The sequence below is a fragment of the Neopelma chrysocephalum genome, unplaced genomic scaffold (genome assembly GCF_003984885.1).
Source record: "Neopelma chrysocephalum unplaced genomic scaffold, ASM398488v2 Primary Assembly neopelma1_299, whole genome shotgun sequence".
In the NCBI taxonomy this organism is placed as follows: Eukaryota; Metazoa; Chordata; class Aves; order Passeriformes; family Pipridae; genus Neopelma; species Neopelma chrysocephalum.
Window position 1 is genome coordinate 2,463,089 of NW_020897961.1, and position 14,708 is coordinate 2,477,796.

Below are 14,708 nucleotides of genomic sequence, written 5' to 3' on the forward strand. Positions count from 1 at the left end.
TGTGATCTGTGAACCTTCAGGAACTCAGGCTGTATCTGTAGAAGGGACTGATTCATCTGGAAAACACAATGGGAACAATTTCCTCTCCCTTGGTAAGAACAGATTCCACATTTTTTTGAGAGATTCCCAAGAAAACTACTCTGAGACTATCACAGAAAGGGGAGATCAGAATAGTTTAGTTATTGGTGGCAGTGCCAGTCCTTAAAAATTACAGTTAAAATATTACACTTGTACAACCTCTCCGTGTACTCACCAACACACTTCTGCAGAGATGCTTAAACTAATTACTGTTTTGTGGACAAGGGCATAAATTAGATCAGTAATTAAAACCTGAAGTTCTGGGAGTTGTGTCAGAAACCTGGATGTCACAATTTGGAACTGATGCCCACAGATCTGTTTGTTGGAGGGTGACAGTGCTCCTAAGGAAATGCTGAGGAATAAGGTGACTATGGAAGTAACAGGGAAAAAACCCACCAGACTGATGAAGTTGATGTAGAAGTCCAAACATTTTGTCTCGGATCACGAAATAAAAATTGCACCAGTCTGCTGATACCTATGCTGAGACACAGGAGAAAAACCAGCAGCAGAACATCTGAGGCCAAACAACCCAAAAAGACAGCAATGAAAGGAAAAAACCCAAATGTCCCCAGATTGGTGAGACAGAAGAGGACACCAAGAGCACTTTGGTTCCACTTTAGAGCCAAAGTCGGTGCCCCTTCAGCCTCTTCCTTCAGTTGGAAGCTCTTTCTCTCCCAGCTGTTCATCCAGGAGCTGATGGTGGAGTCGGAAGAGCTGTTGCTCACTTCAAAGGGGAGCTTCTAGATTCCAGATAATGGTGCTGGTTAATAATTCAGCTCCTAACACACATCGGTTTGAAACATTTCAGGAAGGAATGAAGCCTCTTTGTCAGTGCAGAGAAAGAACAAGGGCTGCAGTTCTTTGCCTCAGACATGACTGTCTCTGCTGAGAGATTAAAGCTCTCCTGGTGCCATTCTCGGGGCTGGTGTGGGGACTTATCAGGGGGCTTGTTCACTTTCTTGACCTGGCATTGGAAATATCCCCATTTTGCCCTGAATTGAGGGAATTTACAAAAAAAGAGCCTCTTGTTTGTGCGGTCCCACCACCAATTTTCTGCAGGAGTTTGGCCCCAGCCATGGTGACCGTGAGGCCATCGGGCCCTTCATGGATCAGTGAAGGTGTGTCTGTGTTTCACCAAAACAGGAATTCCTGCAGGTCCTGCCAGGCTTGAGAGTTATTAACACTGGGCAGTTGGTATCCGTGGATGTGAAGGCAAAGATCCTGGAGCACTTTGCTGATAATTCCTGTTATTGTTTTATATTTAAAGTTTGAACAACTAAAGGGATTCCTGTTCTTCCAACAGCAGGCCTCAACTTCCCAAGTTCAAGCCGTGTTTTACAGTCCCTGACAGGAGCACATGTGTGTGACACACAAGGCCCCATATTTACTCCATATTCCCATTTCTTCCTAGATCTCCATCTGCTGGCAGATGTGCCTTTCAAGTGGGGGTGCTTTGGGAAGGAAGAAACAAGAGAGAGCATGTGAAAATGTGCAGCAGCTGCCAGCTGGGCTCCCTATGTTATATTTATATGTGTGTATAGCTATATTTATATATATATTTATATGTGTGTACAGCTATATTTATATGTATGTATATAGCTATAGTTATATATATAGTTATATTTATATATAAGTATATCGGTCTATTTATCTATGTATACAGTTATATTTTTATATATAGTTATATTGATATATGTATGTAGTTATATTTTCATATATAGTTATATTGATATTTATATGATATATGTATATATTTATATATATATTTATCTATGTATGTAGTTCTATTTATCTATATATGCAGTTATATTTTTATATATAGTTATATTATATAGGTATATAGTTATAGGTATATAGTTATATTGACATATGTATATAGTTCTATTTACATATATAGTTATATGTGTATAATTGTAGGTATGTTGATATTTGACAGTTATATTGCTATTTTTCAGGTATGTTGGTATTTAATAGGTATATGGATATTTAAATAGGTATAAATGAATATATATGTTCATTTTATAATGAAATAAATTATAATGCAATAAATCAATTTTTTAAACAGAAATGGCTGTTGATTTGCATTTTCTCCGTGTTTTAAATTACAGGCGATAGAGCGTCAGGGTTGAAAAAATGCTTCATGTTTCAGTAGTTCTTGCTGACAGGAGAAACAACCCCGAGCCTAGGGACGAGCTCACAAAAGAGGGGACCAGCTTTGAATCATTTATGCATTTCTGTGAGTGCCTCCAGGGTGCCGCTGACCAGTTCGCTCCCCTGGGGGCCCTTTTCCACGGGCATCTGGAGCGACTCCCGGCCCGCCGGGTGGGTCAGTGTTCCCGGTGGGGTTCCCGGTGGGGTTCCTGCAGCCCCGCTCCATCCCCAGCCCCGCGCCGCGGCTCCGACCCGCGGCATCCCGCACCTCTCGGAGCAGCCGAATTCCAGCCCTCTGACATCAGCCTGCCCTGGAACCTCCCCAGCAGGGCTCCCGAGCGCGGGGGCGATGGGCAGAGCCCCGCGGGGCACCGCGGGACAGCCCGCAGGGATCCCGGCATCGGCACCGCGCCGGGGCGGCCGCGCTCCCCCCGCGGGCCGGGCGCTGCAGGCGGGCCCGGGCGGGAGGGGGAGCCCGCGGCCCGGCCGGGGGCGGCGGCTCCGGCTGCTCCACCCGCCCCGTGTCCGCAGGTACGAGCGCCGGCCGGCCCGGGCTCGGCCGGCCCGTGTGGAGCAGGGGACGAGCCGCCGGCCCCGCCATCGCCGCCCGGGATCGGCCCGGCCCCCGCCGGGCTGCGCCGCCGGCTCGCTGCCCATGTCCCAGCCGTCCCTGCCCGCCCGCACAGCCGGTGCCCGCCCGCGCTGGAGGGACGCTGCGCTCTGGAAGTTTTCCCGAGGCGCGCTGGGGTGCTGGCGCAGCTCGGGCGATTACATGCGGACACTTCGCTTTCAGCCATGCCTGCCCCGGGAGCTCTCTGCCTGCTGTAATTTTCTCCCTTTGATCTCGCTGGATCCTCTCTCGGGCTCCGGAGCTCCGCTTGCACCTACCTGCCTGCTGCGTGTGCGCGAGAGAGGGTTTTTCCTCTGGGTTTTTCTTATGTTTTTTTTGCTACAAGTACCGAATTTTTTTACTTAAGACCGAACGCGAACAGCATCAGAGCCACACGACTTTTTTTAAGCTACTGGAAATAACTTTTGCCTGGGATTTACAGCAGCATTCCCTCCCGGCCCCTGCGGACTCCAGCAGGCTCGCAGCCTAACAGGTTTGCAAAGCTTTTTTTCCTTGTAAATCCCCATTTCTCTCCATAGCCGTGCGATCACCGTGACTTCGGTTTTAATCGAAAACACCTCCTGTCTGAATTCTCCCGGTTATGAAGGCTCCTCGCTACGTTTCATGTGACCTTTGGGCAGAGCATGGAACTTTCTATTTTATTTTGTGGGGCCTTGAGTCGGGATCTTCTTAACGTGTGCTTGGAAGCGGTCATACCGGAACTCGGGCGCGCACAGAAATAGTGCCAGAGAAACCAGATACGCCGTAACTTTCTGCCTGATACCTGTTTGGCTTGGTGTCTAAACTTTTATAAGTGTTTAGGGGGCCTTTTTATTTCCTGGGAACTTGGAAACTATGAAGAGGAGCTCGGTGCTTTATTAATTACCCTGGAGAACTGCACCCGGAGTCAGACTCTTGAGCATGGATTGCTAGGAGAAAGGTAAAGCTGGTCTTGAATGAAGCACTTCTGGCACGAGGAACATGGAAGGGATCAACTCCATTTGGAAGGGGATGGTACCGAAGCAAACTTTCTTTTCAGCCTAAATTCAAGGAATACCGCCTGCCTAATTTCTGGGAAGGATACCGATCGGTGCAGATAACATTCAAGGTTGTGCCTGTGCTGTGGGAAATGCTGGCAAGGAGGTGAGGTGTCTCTCGAGGGTATTTGGGATGGGTCTTTTGAACCTCTGGATCTTCCTAACTCCTGGGCAGGACACACGAGGACTCCACATCGGCGGGGAGACCTCCCCGTGCCTCATCCCCGTGGGACCGCCGAGTTCCCAATGCTCCGTGGCGTTCCTGTAGATCCGAACTGATTTCTTCCTTCTCAGCCTGCTTCGCCGATCTTTCCGGATTTATCTGCTGGAAGAGGGACTCACAATCTCGGATATTTTTTTATTTTTTTTTAATTTTTTTATTTTTTTTTTTTTAGTTTGTTTGTTTAAAATATGCCTCTGAGCTCCCAGCGGCCCTTGAGCACGTGGCACCGAGGAAGAGGGACGGCGATGGCCAGAGCCAGCGTCGCCCGTTGAGCCGCGCTGGCGGTGACCGAGCCCCTCTGTGCCGTGCCTGGGGTCTCTCTGGGAGCGCACGCTCGGACCCCCCCAAGGAGCTTTTCCGATCGGATCCCGCCGCGGGGTGAGGGCGCGTTCCCGACGGTATGTGTGGCCCGAGCGCGCTGCTGCAGCTGGTAGCATGAGTGCTGGCCCCCAGCTGCAGCTGGCTGTCCTCTGGCCTTGGCTGCTCATGGCGACCCTGCAGGCAGGACTGGGCCACACTGGGCTGGCGCTGGTGGCCGCGGTGGAGTCGGAGCGGGCGGCGGCGCAGAAGGCCATCATCAGGGTGATCCCCCTCAAAGTGGAGCCCATCATCCTGGAAGGGGAGTTCGCCAACGTCGCCGAGGTGACCCCGGCCGAAGGGAAGCTGCTCCAGGTGAGAGCAGCCGTGCTTTATCCCGCTCCATCCCTGGCCCAGCCTCTCCCTGCTTTGCTGCTCCGGCTCCCTTGGGGTTTATTTCCCGGTGCGGGTTCGTCCCGGGTGGGTTTGGTTCCACTCTGGGCTGAGGGGATGGGATCGTGCAAAGGGCTGATCCTTCCTCCGGCGCCGAGCTGTGGCTGCGCCTTGTTAATGCTGAATTGTGGATGTGGTCGATTGATTCCCTGGTGATTATTTCATATCTTAATTGATGTTATAAAGCTGAGTGTGTCGAGTCACATGTTGGAACGTTAAACTTCTGACAGAAAACGGGATTATTATTTATTCCTGTGAAATCCATGTGGTTTTCTTCACCCTCTGCTGATACCTGGGGTGCTGTTCCACCTCCAATACTCATCCAGGCTGTGCCCACCAGAATCCCTGACCTGCTCCTTGTTGCCTGTACCTGAAAGCTGAGTGTTACCCACACAGTAGCTCCAGTGGTGTCACCACCAGGCATTTTTGTAAGTGAATTAATGCTGGTCTCTGACCTTTACGAAGGGAAGAGCATCTGAACACCCGGCTGGGAGGTGCAGGTGCTGCACAGTCATTCACTGAACAGCCCCATCTCCTGCACACGCTGAGTTTTGAGCTAAGTTTCCTGAGACCTGGCGTGTACTCTCTCAGTTCTGTGGGTAATTTGCTTTATTCTTGAGAACAAACAAAATAAATGACAAAATAGCCTTCATTAACATTAAATCTTAATTTTCACATGCCTTTTTCCAGTCTGGGCTTTCCACATGGGGTATGTTGAAATCTTAATTACATTTGTAGCTTGGAAATTTAAAGTAATAAATTTATGTAGTTTTATAACAAAAGGAATACTGTTGAACCAGCTTTAGCACATGGTCACCTGTCTGAAAATGAATGTGGACAATTTGTTGCATGCTTTTCCACACCTTTTGAATTCCTCAGAACGAAAGCTCTGCTATAAAATTATATTGCCAGGCTAAAAAAAATATCTTAGACAAATGTACTCAAGGTCCTGTTCTGTCGTGAGGCAATGTCCAGGAAAGTCAATATTTATTCCTTACAAAAACTACAGTGGTGTTGCAACCGAGCACAAAGTATAGAGTGGGACCTTTTGGAAATGGGAGGATGATAACCTGTCCTGTGGGATGTGTGGAGGTTTGTAACCAAATGCAAGGATACCAAGGGGGAATTTTTGTGCCACCACAATGAGGGGTTTGGAATACAAAGGTGTGAACAGTGTCCAACTTCATCCTTTAAAAATCATCCTCAGAATGGAGGTGGCTGGGGAAACACTACGAGTTTGGGTGCACAGGCACTGCCCTGCACTGGGAGTGTTTTTAGGCCACTCTGTGTGTTCAGGTGAGGGCTCCCATTCCGTATCCCACTGAATCCAGTGCGGGAAGTCCTCTGGGTCTGGTTTCAGGTGGCAGTGCTGGGATGGGGGTCAGGCTGTGCCTTCTGCAGCAGGATGTTTGCCTGGTGCCAGGCACGGTGCTCTGGGAAAGCTTAGTCAAGTGTACCTGTGACCTCTCGTGCAGATCTCGTGGTGGGGTTTCGAATTCTGCTGCTAAATATTGAAACTTGGAACGTCAAAATGACTTCTGAAGTTGTTTGGGCCCTGATCCTGCAGTGGCTTCCTGCCTCTGGAAAGAGAAAATGGGAAATGGGGATGTAACCCTTGAGGAACAAAATAAGTGAGAAATTAATGGAAGGAATTATTTCCAGTTTGCTTTTAGATAGCTGGGCATGAAATGCACCAGAATTAGGCTTTGTTGGAACATCCCATTTTGCACGTGGTTGTCAACATCCCAATCTTGCAAAAACTTTAGGTCACGTGCTTAACTTTGATGTCATTGCAACTCCTACTTAAATAAACTTAAGGCTGTGCACACATAGCTGCACAATTGGTTCTTTAAATATAATTTAGGGACGTAAAATTATCACCTTTGCAGTTAATGAGTTAAGAAGTCTGGGTTTTGCAGCGTTTTTGGATAGATCTTGGTTATGTCAGACCCTGTAAGATGCATTTGGCCCTTCCAAGAGAACACAAACTGCAGAGTTAGCTTGGGGAAAAAGTTGCTTCAGCAGAATCACAGAATATTCTGAGTTGGAAGGGACCCATAGGAATCATTGAGTCCAACTCCTAAGTGAAGAAAAGAGGCCCAGTCCTGTTTCCAAAGCAATGCTCCCTTCAGTCAGTGCTATAATAGGATTGCTCAAGGATCAGTGGTGTGGGGTTGGCCCTACAGTCAAGTCAAATTCTCTTTAACTTGTAATTATCTTCATAGTGCTCTGGTCAATATATTTTTAGAAATACTTCCTTAATTCAATGTAGACAATCCTGCACGTAAGTGATGGAGCCTCTCCAAAGCTCCTTCTCCCGGAACATTTTCCTGGTTTCGTTTCTCCTTGCTCTGTTTCACCGGATCACCTACAGAAATGGACTTGGATCGTAGTGTGTTCCTTTAACAATATCCTCTTTACCTGTAATAAAAGAACCCCAGTGTTGAATTCACCCTCACATCCCTTGTCCCTGTGACCGGTTTTTGTGGGAAATCCCTGGATTTCCGTCGTTGCCCTGGTGTGTGGGGAGGAAGATGCGGGGGAGCCGCCTGTCCCTGCCAGTTTAACCCCGGCGGTGTTCCCACCTCCGGCACTCGGCGCTGCCGGAGTGATGCAAAGGGAGAGGAATTTCTCAAGCAGGCAGAGCCACTTAAGCCTTTATAGGTCAAAAAACCAACACCTCAGACTCCCTGCAGAAATCATCTTCAGGCTTGTTCGGTGCTCGAGCCTGTTGGGAGAGCACCTGCTCTGGGCTTTAACTCTTGCTGGATGCAGGAGGCACCGTGGGGAGCTCGTTGGCAGTTTCCAGGTTGGAAGTGTGGATTTGGAAGTTTAGGTTAGGGAGTTTCTGGTAGGAAAATATTCTTCCCTGCGAGGGTGGGGAGGCCCTGGCACAGGTTGCCCAGAGAAGCTGTGGCTGCCCCATCCCTGGAAGTGTCCAAGGCCAGGTTGGACGGGGCTTGGAGCAACCTGGGACAGTGGGAGGTGTCCCTGCCCATGGCAGGGGGTGGAATGGGATGAGCTTTAAGGTCCCTTCCAACCCAAACCATTCCAGGATTCTGTTGGCTGCTGCAGGAGCCTGGACTGCTGGAAAAATGTCCCGTGGGATTTAAAAACTGCCCCTGTATTAAAGATGGAGGAACCAAACCTTTTAGACAAGTAGGTTGGAAGAAACATTTGGATCTTATGACAATGGGCAATCCATGAGCAGCCCAGGACTGAGTGTTCATTCGGAATTGCAATTCCTGTGGCTGTTTGCAGATGAACTCCCTTTCACAGGATTGCTATAGCCAGTGTTCAGCCTCTTCTTTTGATACTTTTGCTGCTCTTTTAGCTTATTTTTGAGGAATAAATCCCAGTTTCCTTCTAGCCCGTGCCTCAGTCTCCGCTTGATGCTGCAGAGGATTGATGTTGGTTTGAAGGCACATGGGAAAATAAGGAATGTGTCAGAAAGAAAAGGAGAGAATCACTGGAGAGAGCTGAGGGAAGAGTTAAGATTTTTCCAATTTCCCAGTTACAACAGAATTCACATGCAAATCTAATTGTGGAAGGAAAAAAAACCCTTTTCATTTGAGAACTAGTTCATCACTTCAAGTCTTGTTTAGGACAGTGTATAACAAGGATGCACCATTAAAACTGAGCATTAATAGCTCTTTATTTGAGTGTATAACCTCAGTCTTGTACACAGGGGAAGGATGATTCCATGAGTGTGTGTGGTGTGGCTGGGATCAGTACAGTCTCTAGTTCCATGGCTGGTATTTGGGAAACAGTGTTAAAAGCTTGGGAAATAGTGGTAAACATTTAGGAAAAGTCCCAAATAATGATATTTTAAAAAAAACTGGATAACCTCACATTATTACAGAGATCACCAATCACCTCATATGTCTACACATAGAAAATTCCTGTGGATATGTGGGACAGTAACAAAAGTACATAACCAGTTTTCCCAACGTGCATTATTTTATTGCAAGTCTCACAATACTTTGTTCCACTTCTGCACAAACTCAGCAGTTGCATAATGAGGTGATTGTAGGAGAAAGTCAACTTTCACTTACCCCCTGAGCTCATTGTTTTAACTTATGACTGATGGAAAGCACCTTGAAAAAAATAAAAGCAAACTTGAAAAAAAACCCCACAGAACAAGCTCCCAAGGGTTCTGAGCCCCAAAACCAAGGATTATCCTCTTTCCTCTCCCCCCAGAGAAATGAATTATTTAAAAAACATTCAAGTCAATCTGTTAGGGTGGAATGAGGGAAAATTGGAGGAGGAGGAGCCTGAATCATCACTTTTTAGGTGGTGTGTACAATTCAGAAGCTGACCATCAATCACAGATCCAGTCAGAGAAGGAGTGTGGTGTGTGTTTGTAACAGCAGTGATAATTAACCCTTGGAATTGCTGCAGTGAACCCAACAGGGTTGAGTTGGACATGGAGAGTGTTCCCAGTGTTGCAGTTGGAATTATAATCAACTACTCCCCAGCTTATAGAGGGTTACACTCCCAACCCAAAGCAAAGTAAATATATTAGTATATTCTTCTATACTACCAGCTCCTGGATCAACAGAAAGATGTTGAGTGCACAATGTTGACAGAGATCAAAGAAGTGGGAAAGTCGAACCAAATGATAATGGGGACTTAAATTACCTGTGAATAAAGTGGTCAGATAGCACAATACGAGGCAGTTCAAAGAAGCAATTTCTGCCTCTTGGAACAGCTCGTACCAGAGTACACAGACTTGACTTAGCGTTAAGTAATGTGCAAGAACTGCCTCAAAAGCAGCAATAATGGAGCCACTTGGCTTGACTGCAGCACAATAAAAATCGGTGCCCCGGCACCAAAAAGTGGGACTCTGACACGACCCTTCAGGCCGGGAAATGGCACTGAGACAAACGGCTCTTATGGATCAAATAAAAGCTCCCCAGGTTTTTAGGTGGGACACAGGTGCTGCTCGGGAAAGGCTGAGGGAATTGGGATTGTTCAGCTGGAAAAGAGAAGCTTTGGGGTGACAATTACAACCTTCCAGTACCTGAAGGGAGCTGACAAGAAAGATGGAGAGAGACTATTTACAAGGGCCTGGAGGGACAGGACAAGGGGGAATGGCTTCAAGCTAAAAGACAGTAGGTTTAGATGGGATATTAGGGAGAAATTCTTCCCTGTGAGGGTGGGGAGGCCCTGGCACAGGTTGCCCAGAGAAGCTGTGGCTGCCCCATCCCTGGAAGTGTCCAAGGCCAGGTTGGAGCAACCTGGTCAAGTGGAAGGTGTCCCTGCCTGGGGCAGGGGGTGGAACTGGATGATCTTTAAGGTCCCTTCTACCCAAACCATTCTGGGATGGTATGAAAGTAAAAGGTGTCTTGGGGAACACACAGAGCAGTGGCTCAGGAAGGCTGTAGTCACCCAACACATTGGTGGTGTTAAAGAAACCTTTTGGCCCAAACAGATCTCTTACAAATTGGATGCAGAGTGTGAATGTAGTGGTGTCACAGTATCCAGTCTAACCTGCAGTGCACATTGGCTTGGTGTTGGTACAGGATTTAAGTGTGAGATGGAAGATGACCCATTGCAATCCAGATGGAGAGAAGGGAGCCTCAGTTAAAATTAGCTGCTAGACAAGGCTGAACTCAGAGGCTGAGCTTCCATCCCTCTCTTGAGCACATACAGAGGCTGAGCTGGAGCTTTCCATGGTGTGTCCTCTCCTTTCCTCATCCAGAAAACGTGTGGCAGGAAACTGTTCTCTGTTTGTGGAGTTTAAAGGACTTTAAACCTCCATCTCCCAGCTTCCCAGTGCACCATCTGGTGCTGGTTGTTGTTCCAGTAGAGTTATTTATGACATGGGCATAGATTGATCCTGAACTGAAGATTTTCAGTACTAAAAGGGTGATGGATCAGGAGGTTCAATTAATTACATGGGGCAGGCATGAACAGGAGACACAAACCCAGCTGGAGCAGAGCAGAGATCCGTGGTCAGGAGGCTGAATCCACAGGGCTGGAGTGAGTGACAGTCAACAGAGGACGTCTGGCCACGCACCCCGTCCTGGAATACATCCAGGGAACAAGTGGACATTTCCCAAAGATAAGCTGGCACAGGGGTGAGATTACAGGAGAAGGGAAACAGGCCTCAGTGGTGCCTTCGGGCTGCAGCCAGGCTGGATTTGTGGTGGAATGGTTCTGACCCATTAGAGAAATGACCTTTTGTTCTGTGCCTCCATCAAGTGAAAGCTTTGGTAGGTATTTCCTGCAGGTTATGGAGGGCTGTTCTGAACTGCATGTGGATTCCTTATTTTTCAGTGAAAACTTTCAGAATTGTCAAAGTAATACAAATGGCACAAACTTGGTATGATCAGAGGAAGTTCTATTGTATCAGACTTTACTTTGGACAAAGATTGATGTGCATTTTTATGTATTGTATCTCTGTGTTTTTCCATGCAGAGAGCTCTTGAACATGCCTAAAAGCTTTCTGTGGACTTTCCCTAGAAGTCTTAGTCTGAAAGCAATCAATTTTTGACCTAAAATGAGAAAAGTAACAAATAAATGCAACGGGAACTGTGCAGTGTAGTTTGTCCTTCAGGCCTGTCATCTTGAATATCATAAAAATCTGTGTTGCAGGGGTTGCCAGGAGTGAAATAGATGAAATTCAGGGTTATAAACAAAGCAGAATTGTAAACTGAACCTCAGTACAGGGGAATATATCACACTCAAGCAATGCACATTCATATTTTATCACCCTTTTGTGCTTCCTTCCATTTGAGGTCTTGAGCTACAGCAGGGCAGGGTGTAAAGGAGACAGAGGTGGTGGGCATGGTCATGGTGGTCTCTTCTGTCTCTGAGTTCTGTGATTTATTTTTTAATATCCATTTATTTTCCCCTTATTCCCCTGGCTCTGAGGAACAGGAAGCGTTGCACAGCCTTTCATTTGCCCACAACACTCCGAGCCTGCATTAAGGAATCATAATCACATCTCATGCTTCGGAGCCTTGGGCTCGCTGCCAGCACGGCTCAGGCAGGAGTTGGCCAAGAGTTGTCTTGGGACCTTTTCATCTTGTTTTTAGGAGCATCAAGGCTTGGCCTTACCTCAAAACAAGGTGCTAAAACATGTAGGTCAGTGTTCAAAGGTAGCAGAGGGAGAGAATATCGTGTTGGATGTGCTTGGGTTGGAGGGTTACTCCCGTGCTGCCAGATTCCAGTGGAAGACTCTCTTCCCCCCCTGCAGCCACCCCGTCGAAATTATCTAAAATTTTGGGTGTGTATGCTCTTCCTCTGCATGTTGAGATCTGAATCATCTGCCCAGATCCACGGATGTGTTCTCACCTCGTCACTTCCCCATCCCTGAAGGGGCTGGTTAAGGGCATTAGTGGCCCTTTGATCTCTCTTTTGTTCTCCATCTCAGTAATTTGGTCTCCAGTGATCAAATGGGTTAATCTAATGCTTATTACTGTGCTCAGCATCAGGGCAGTGGCAGAGATGTACTGGATTGTCAAATACAGCAGTTCTGACTGGGGAGCTGAATTAATTCCTCTGGCCATAAACACTATGAAGCAAATTAAAAGTGATTTTACCAAGTTTGGTTATGGCATGTTACCTCTGGGTGTAAGCAAAGCAGTTTGGGGATTAAAATTACTATTGTTTTGATAAAAGGTGTGTGAATTCTAGTTCAAAATTACAGGAAAGACTAGTTTTTGACTTCCTGCTCCCAAAGCACCTCAGCAGCAGTTGTTCCACGGGGTCTGTGTTGGGCAGGGTGGATTTGCTGAAGGCTGTTGGAGCAGCACTGTGGAAACGACACATCCACCACAGAAACTTGGGGAGAATGACCCTGGGATTGAGTTGGATCCAGATATAAAAAATGAACAGCACTCCAGTGCTATTACAGATGTGAAGCAGTTCTTACAAAGGCCAAAAAGCCCAATAACAGCAGAGGAGGCACAGGGAAGACCCTACCTGAAAAGGGTATGGGGCGATCACCACGTGGTAGAGCAGAAGAGCCAAGTTGAGGAGGTCTAAGTATTGAGTGGAGCACGTTGGTTCTTTCATTTGTTGAATTTTGTGCAGGATCCTGCACTAAAATGTTGCTTTCGGATTGTTTAAATGTGGGGAACACCTCTGAGAATACAAAAGTCAAATAACAGAGTGAATTATGACAGTTCCTGTAGTTTCCTGTGTGTCAGTTTGGATCAGAGGTTAATGACTGAGATCACCATCCAGTGTAGAGATAGAGCTTCACAAACCCAGCCTTGACTGTGTTTTATAGTAAGATAGGTGGTTATATGTGCATCTGTTACTGCTCCAGTCCTGAGTCCTGTTCCTTGCAAAATGATCTTAATAACTTTTTATTTACTGAGACACTTTCATTCCAAAATAAGTGGAACCTCACAAGGATCCTGAAGAGATGAGAGCTCCCCCTCTTCTGCTTGTCATGTTGTACCTCAGCTATTCCTCTGTTCCATCAGGGTCCTGTTGGAACATGGAGCATGGAATGTGCTCCTCTGCAGCCATGCTGTGGGTGCCCATGGTCCCTGAGTGCCAGCACTGGAGACTTCTCTCCAAACTTTTCCCTGGGGCCACAGAAATGTCTCTGTCCTCCCCGTTACCCTCTAGTTCACCTGGTCTCATTCCCATAAGCATAAGATGCCCCAGGTCATATAGTTCCACTCAGCTAGTTTTTTTTCTCCTCATCTACTCTCCCAAGTGCCTTTCTTTCCCAATTTTCATCTTTCTTTTTGCTTAGAACAATGTTTATTGTGGTTATTTTTCTGTAAGTGCTCTTGTGGATCCCCAGCAGTTCACAAATTGCTTTAGGCCGTTGCCTGGCATCGTTTGCCTCCAACCCTTGGCTCTCCTCCATCCTTCTCTGTGGTCATCTGGTCTTTCCATTGCCTGCTCCAGAGGACCTCTGATCCCTGTTTTGTCCCTCAAGAGCACCAGAAGCTGCTGTTTGTAAACTCTGTGCAAAGCACACACCTCCAGGAGAGGAGCACGCCTGATTTGAGTGGTGGACAAACCCCACGGGCTTGTACAACACACAGCCCCTGTGTTCAAAAAGATCATCAAATAATCTGTGTTTCTTGCTTCAGGGAAGCAAGAAAGGAGAAACCATGCTGGCCTTGGCCTTTTCCAACCCCTCCTTCAAAATCCTGCTTTTGAAAAGTCACTTTGTGACAGTGACAATCATGTACTTTTTTCCTGTAGAGATGTTGAGAGAGAAGCCAAAAATCATCCCCAGATGTGTTTTAATTCAGACAGGGGTGACATGAACTCAAATAAGATCGTTAAAAAGAAGCTGAGAGGCCAACTAAGAGTTATATCCTTGGCATCAAAGTATTTAAGGACAGTACAGCAGGAATTGAGATCAAATGTAACTCTCAAGAAATACTTGAAAAATGATAAAAGGATATCAGGATACCTAAACATAAGGGTAAGAAAGTATCTTGAAAAGACAAGAAATTTGGTAAAATGAGAAAAAAACCCAGAAGCTAAAAATATGTGAAAATATAGTGAAAAGAGGAGAAGAGAAATAACTTGAAAATGTTAAAAAGCTAATGCCAGATTCCCTTCAGTCACATCAGCAGCAGAACATCTGCCCGACAACGTGTAGGATCTATGAAAAATTCAAGTCTGAAAAATGCACTTAGGGCAGCTAAACTCCCAGCAGAAAAATGAATGCAATTCTCTTTGTGCTTTCATCTGTCTCAGGCTGAAATGTCTGGAGATGAGATGGTGCTGGAGATAGACACAATTACCATTATCAGCCGCCGGGATCAGATGCTGTTCACCCAGGAGTTGTGGAGGATGAAATCGCTGAACTATTAACTTGTCTGTGAACTCTTGTTTAAAATCCCTGGACGGTGGCTGATGTGATTCCAGCTTT

At 46.7% G+C, this 14,708-nt stretch overlaps 1 protein-coding gene across 2 annotated transcripts in view; it reads left to right on the top strand.

Moving 5' to 3' along the window:
• The first annotated feature begins 2,968 nt into the window (after window positions 1–2,968).
• RNF43 (ring finger protein 43) overlaps window positions 2,969–14,708 on the top strand; it is a 61,156-nt gene continuing 49,416 nt past the window's right edge. The window contains exons 1-2 of one of the 2 annotated variants that reach the window (XM_027704959.1): window positions 2,969–3,982; window positions 4,272–4,771. In XM_027704959.1, coding sequence (XP_027560760.1) covers window positions 4,535–4,771 — 237 coding nt within the window. In that variant the 5' untranslated portion in view covers window positions 2,969–3,982; window positions 4,272–4,534. Of the gene's footprint in view, window positions 4,772–14,708 lie in introns of both variants that reach the window. The other variant, XM_027704960.1, reaches the window with a different exon arrangement.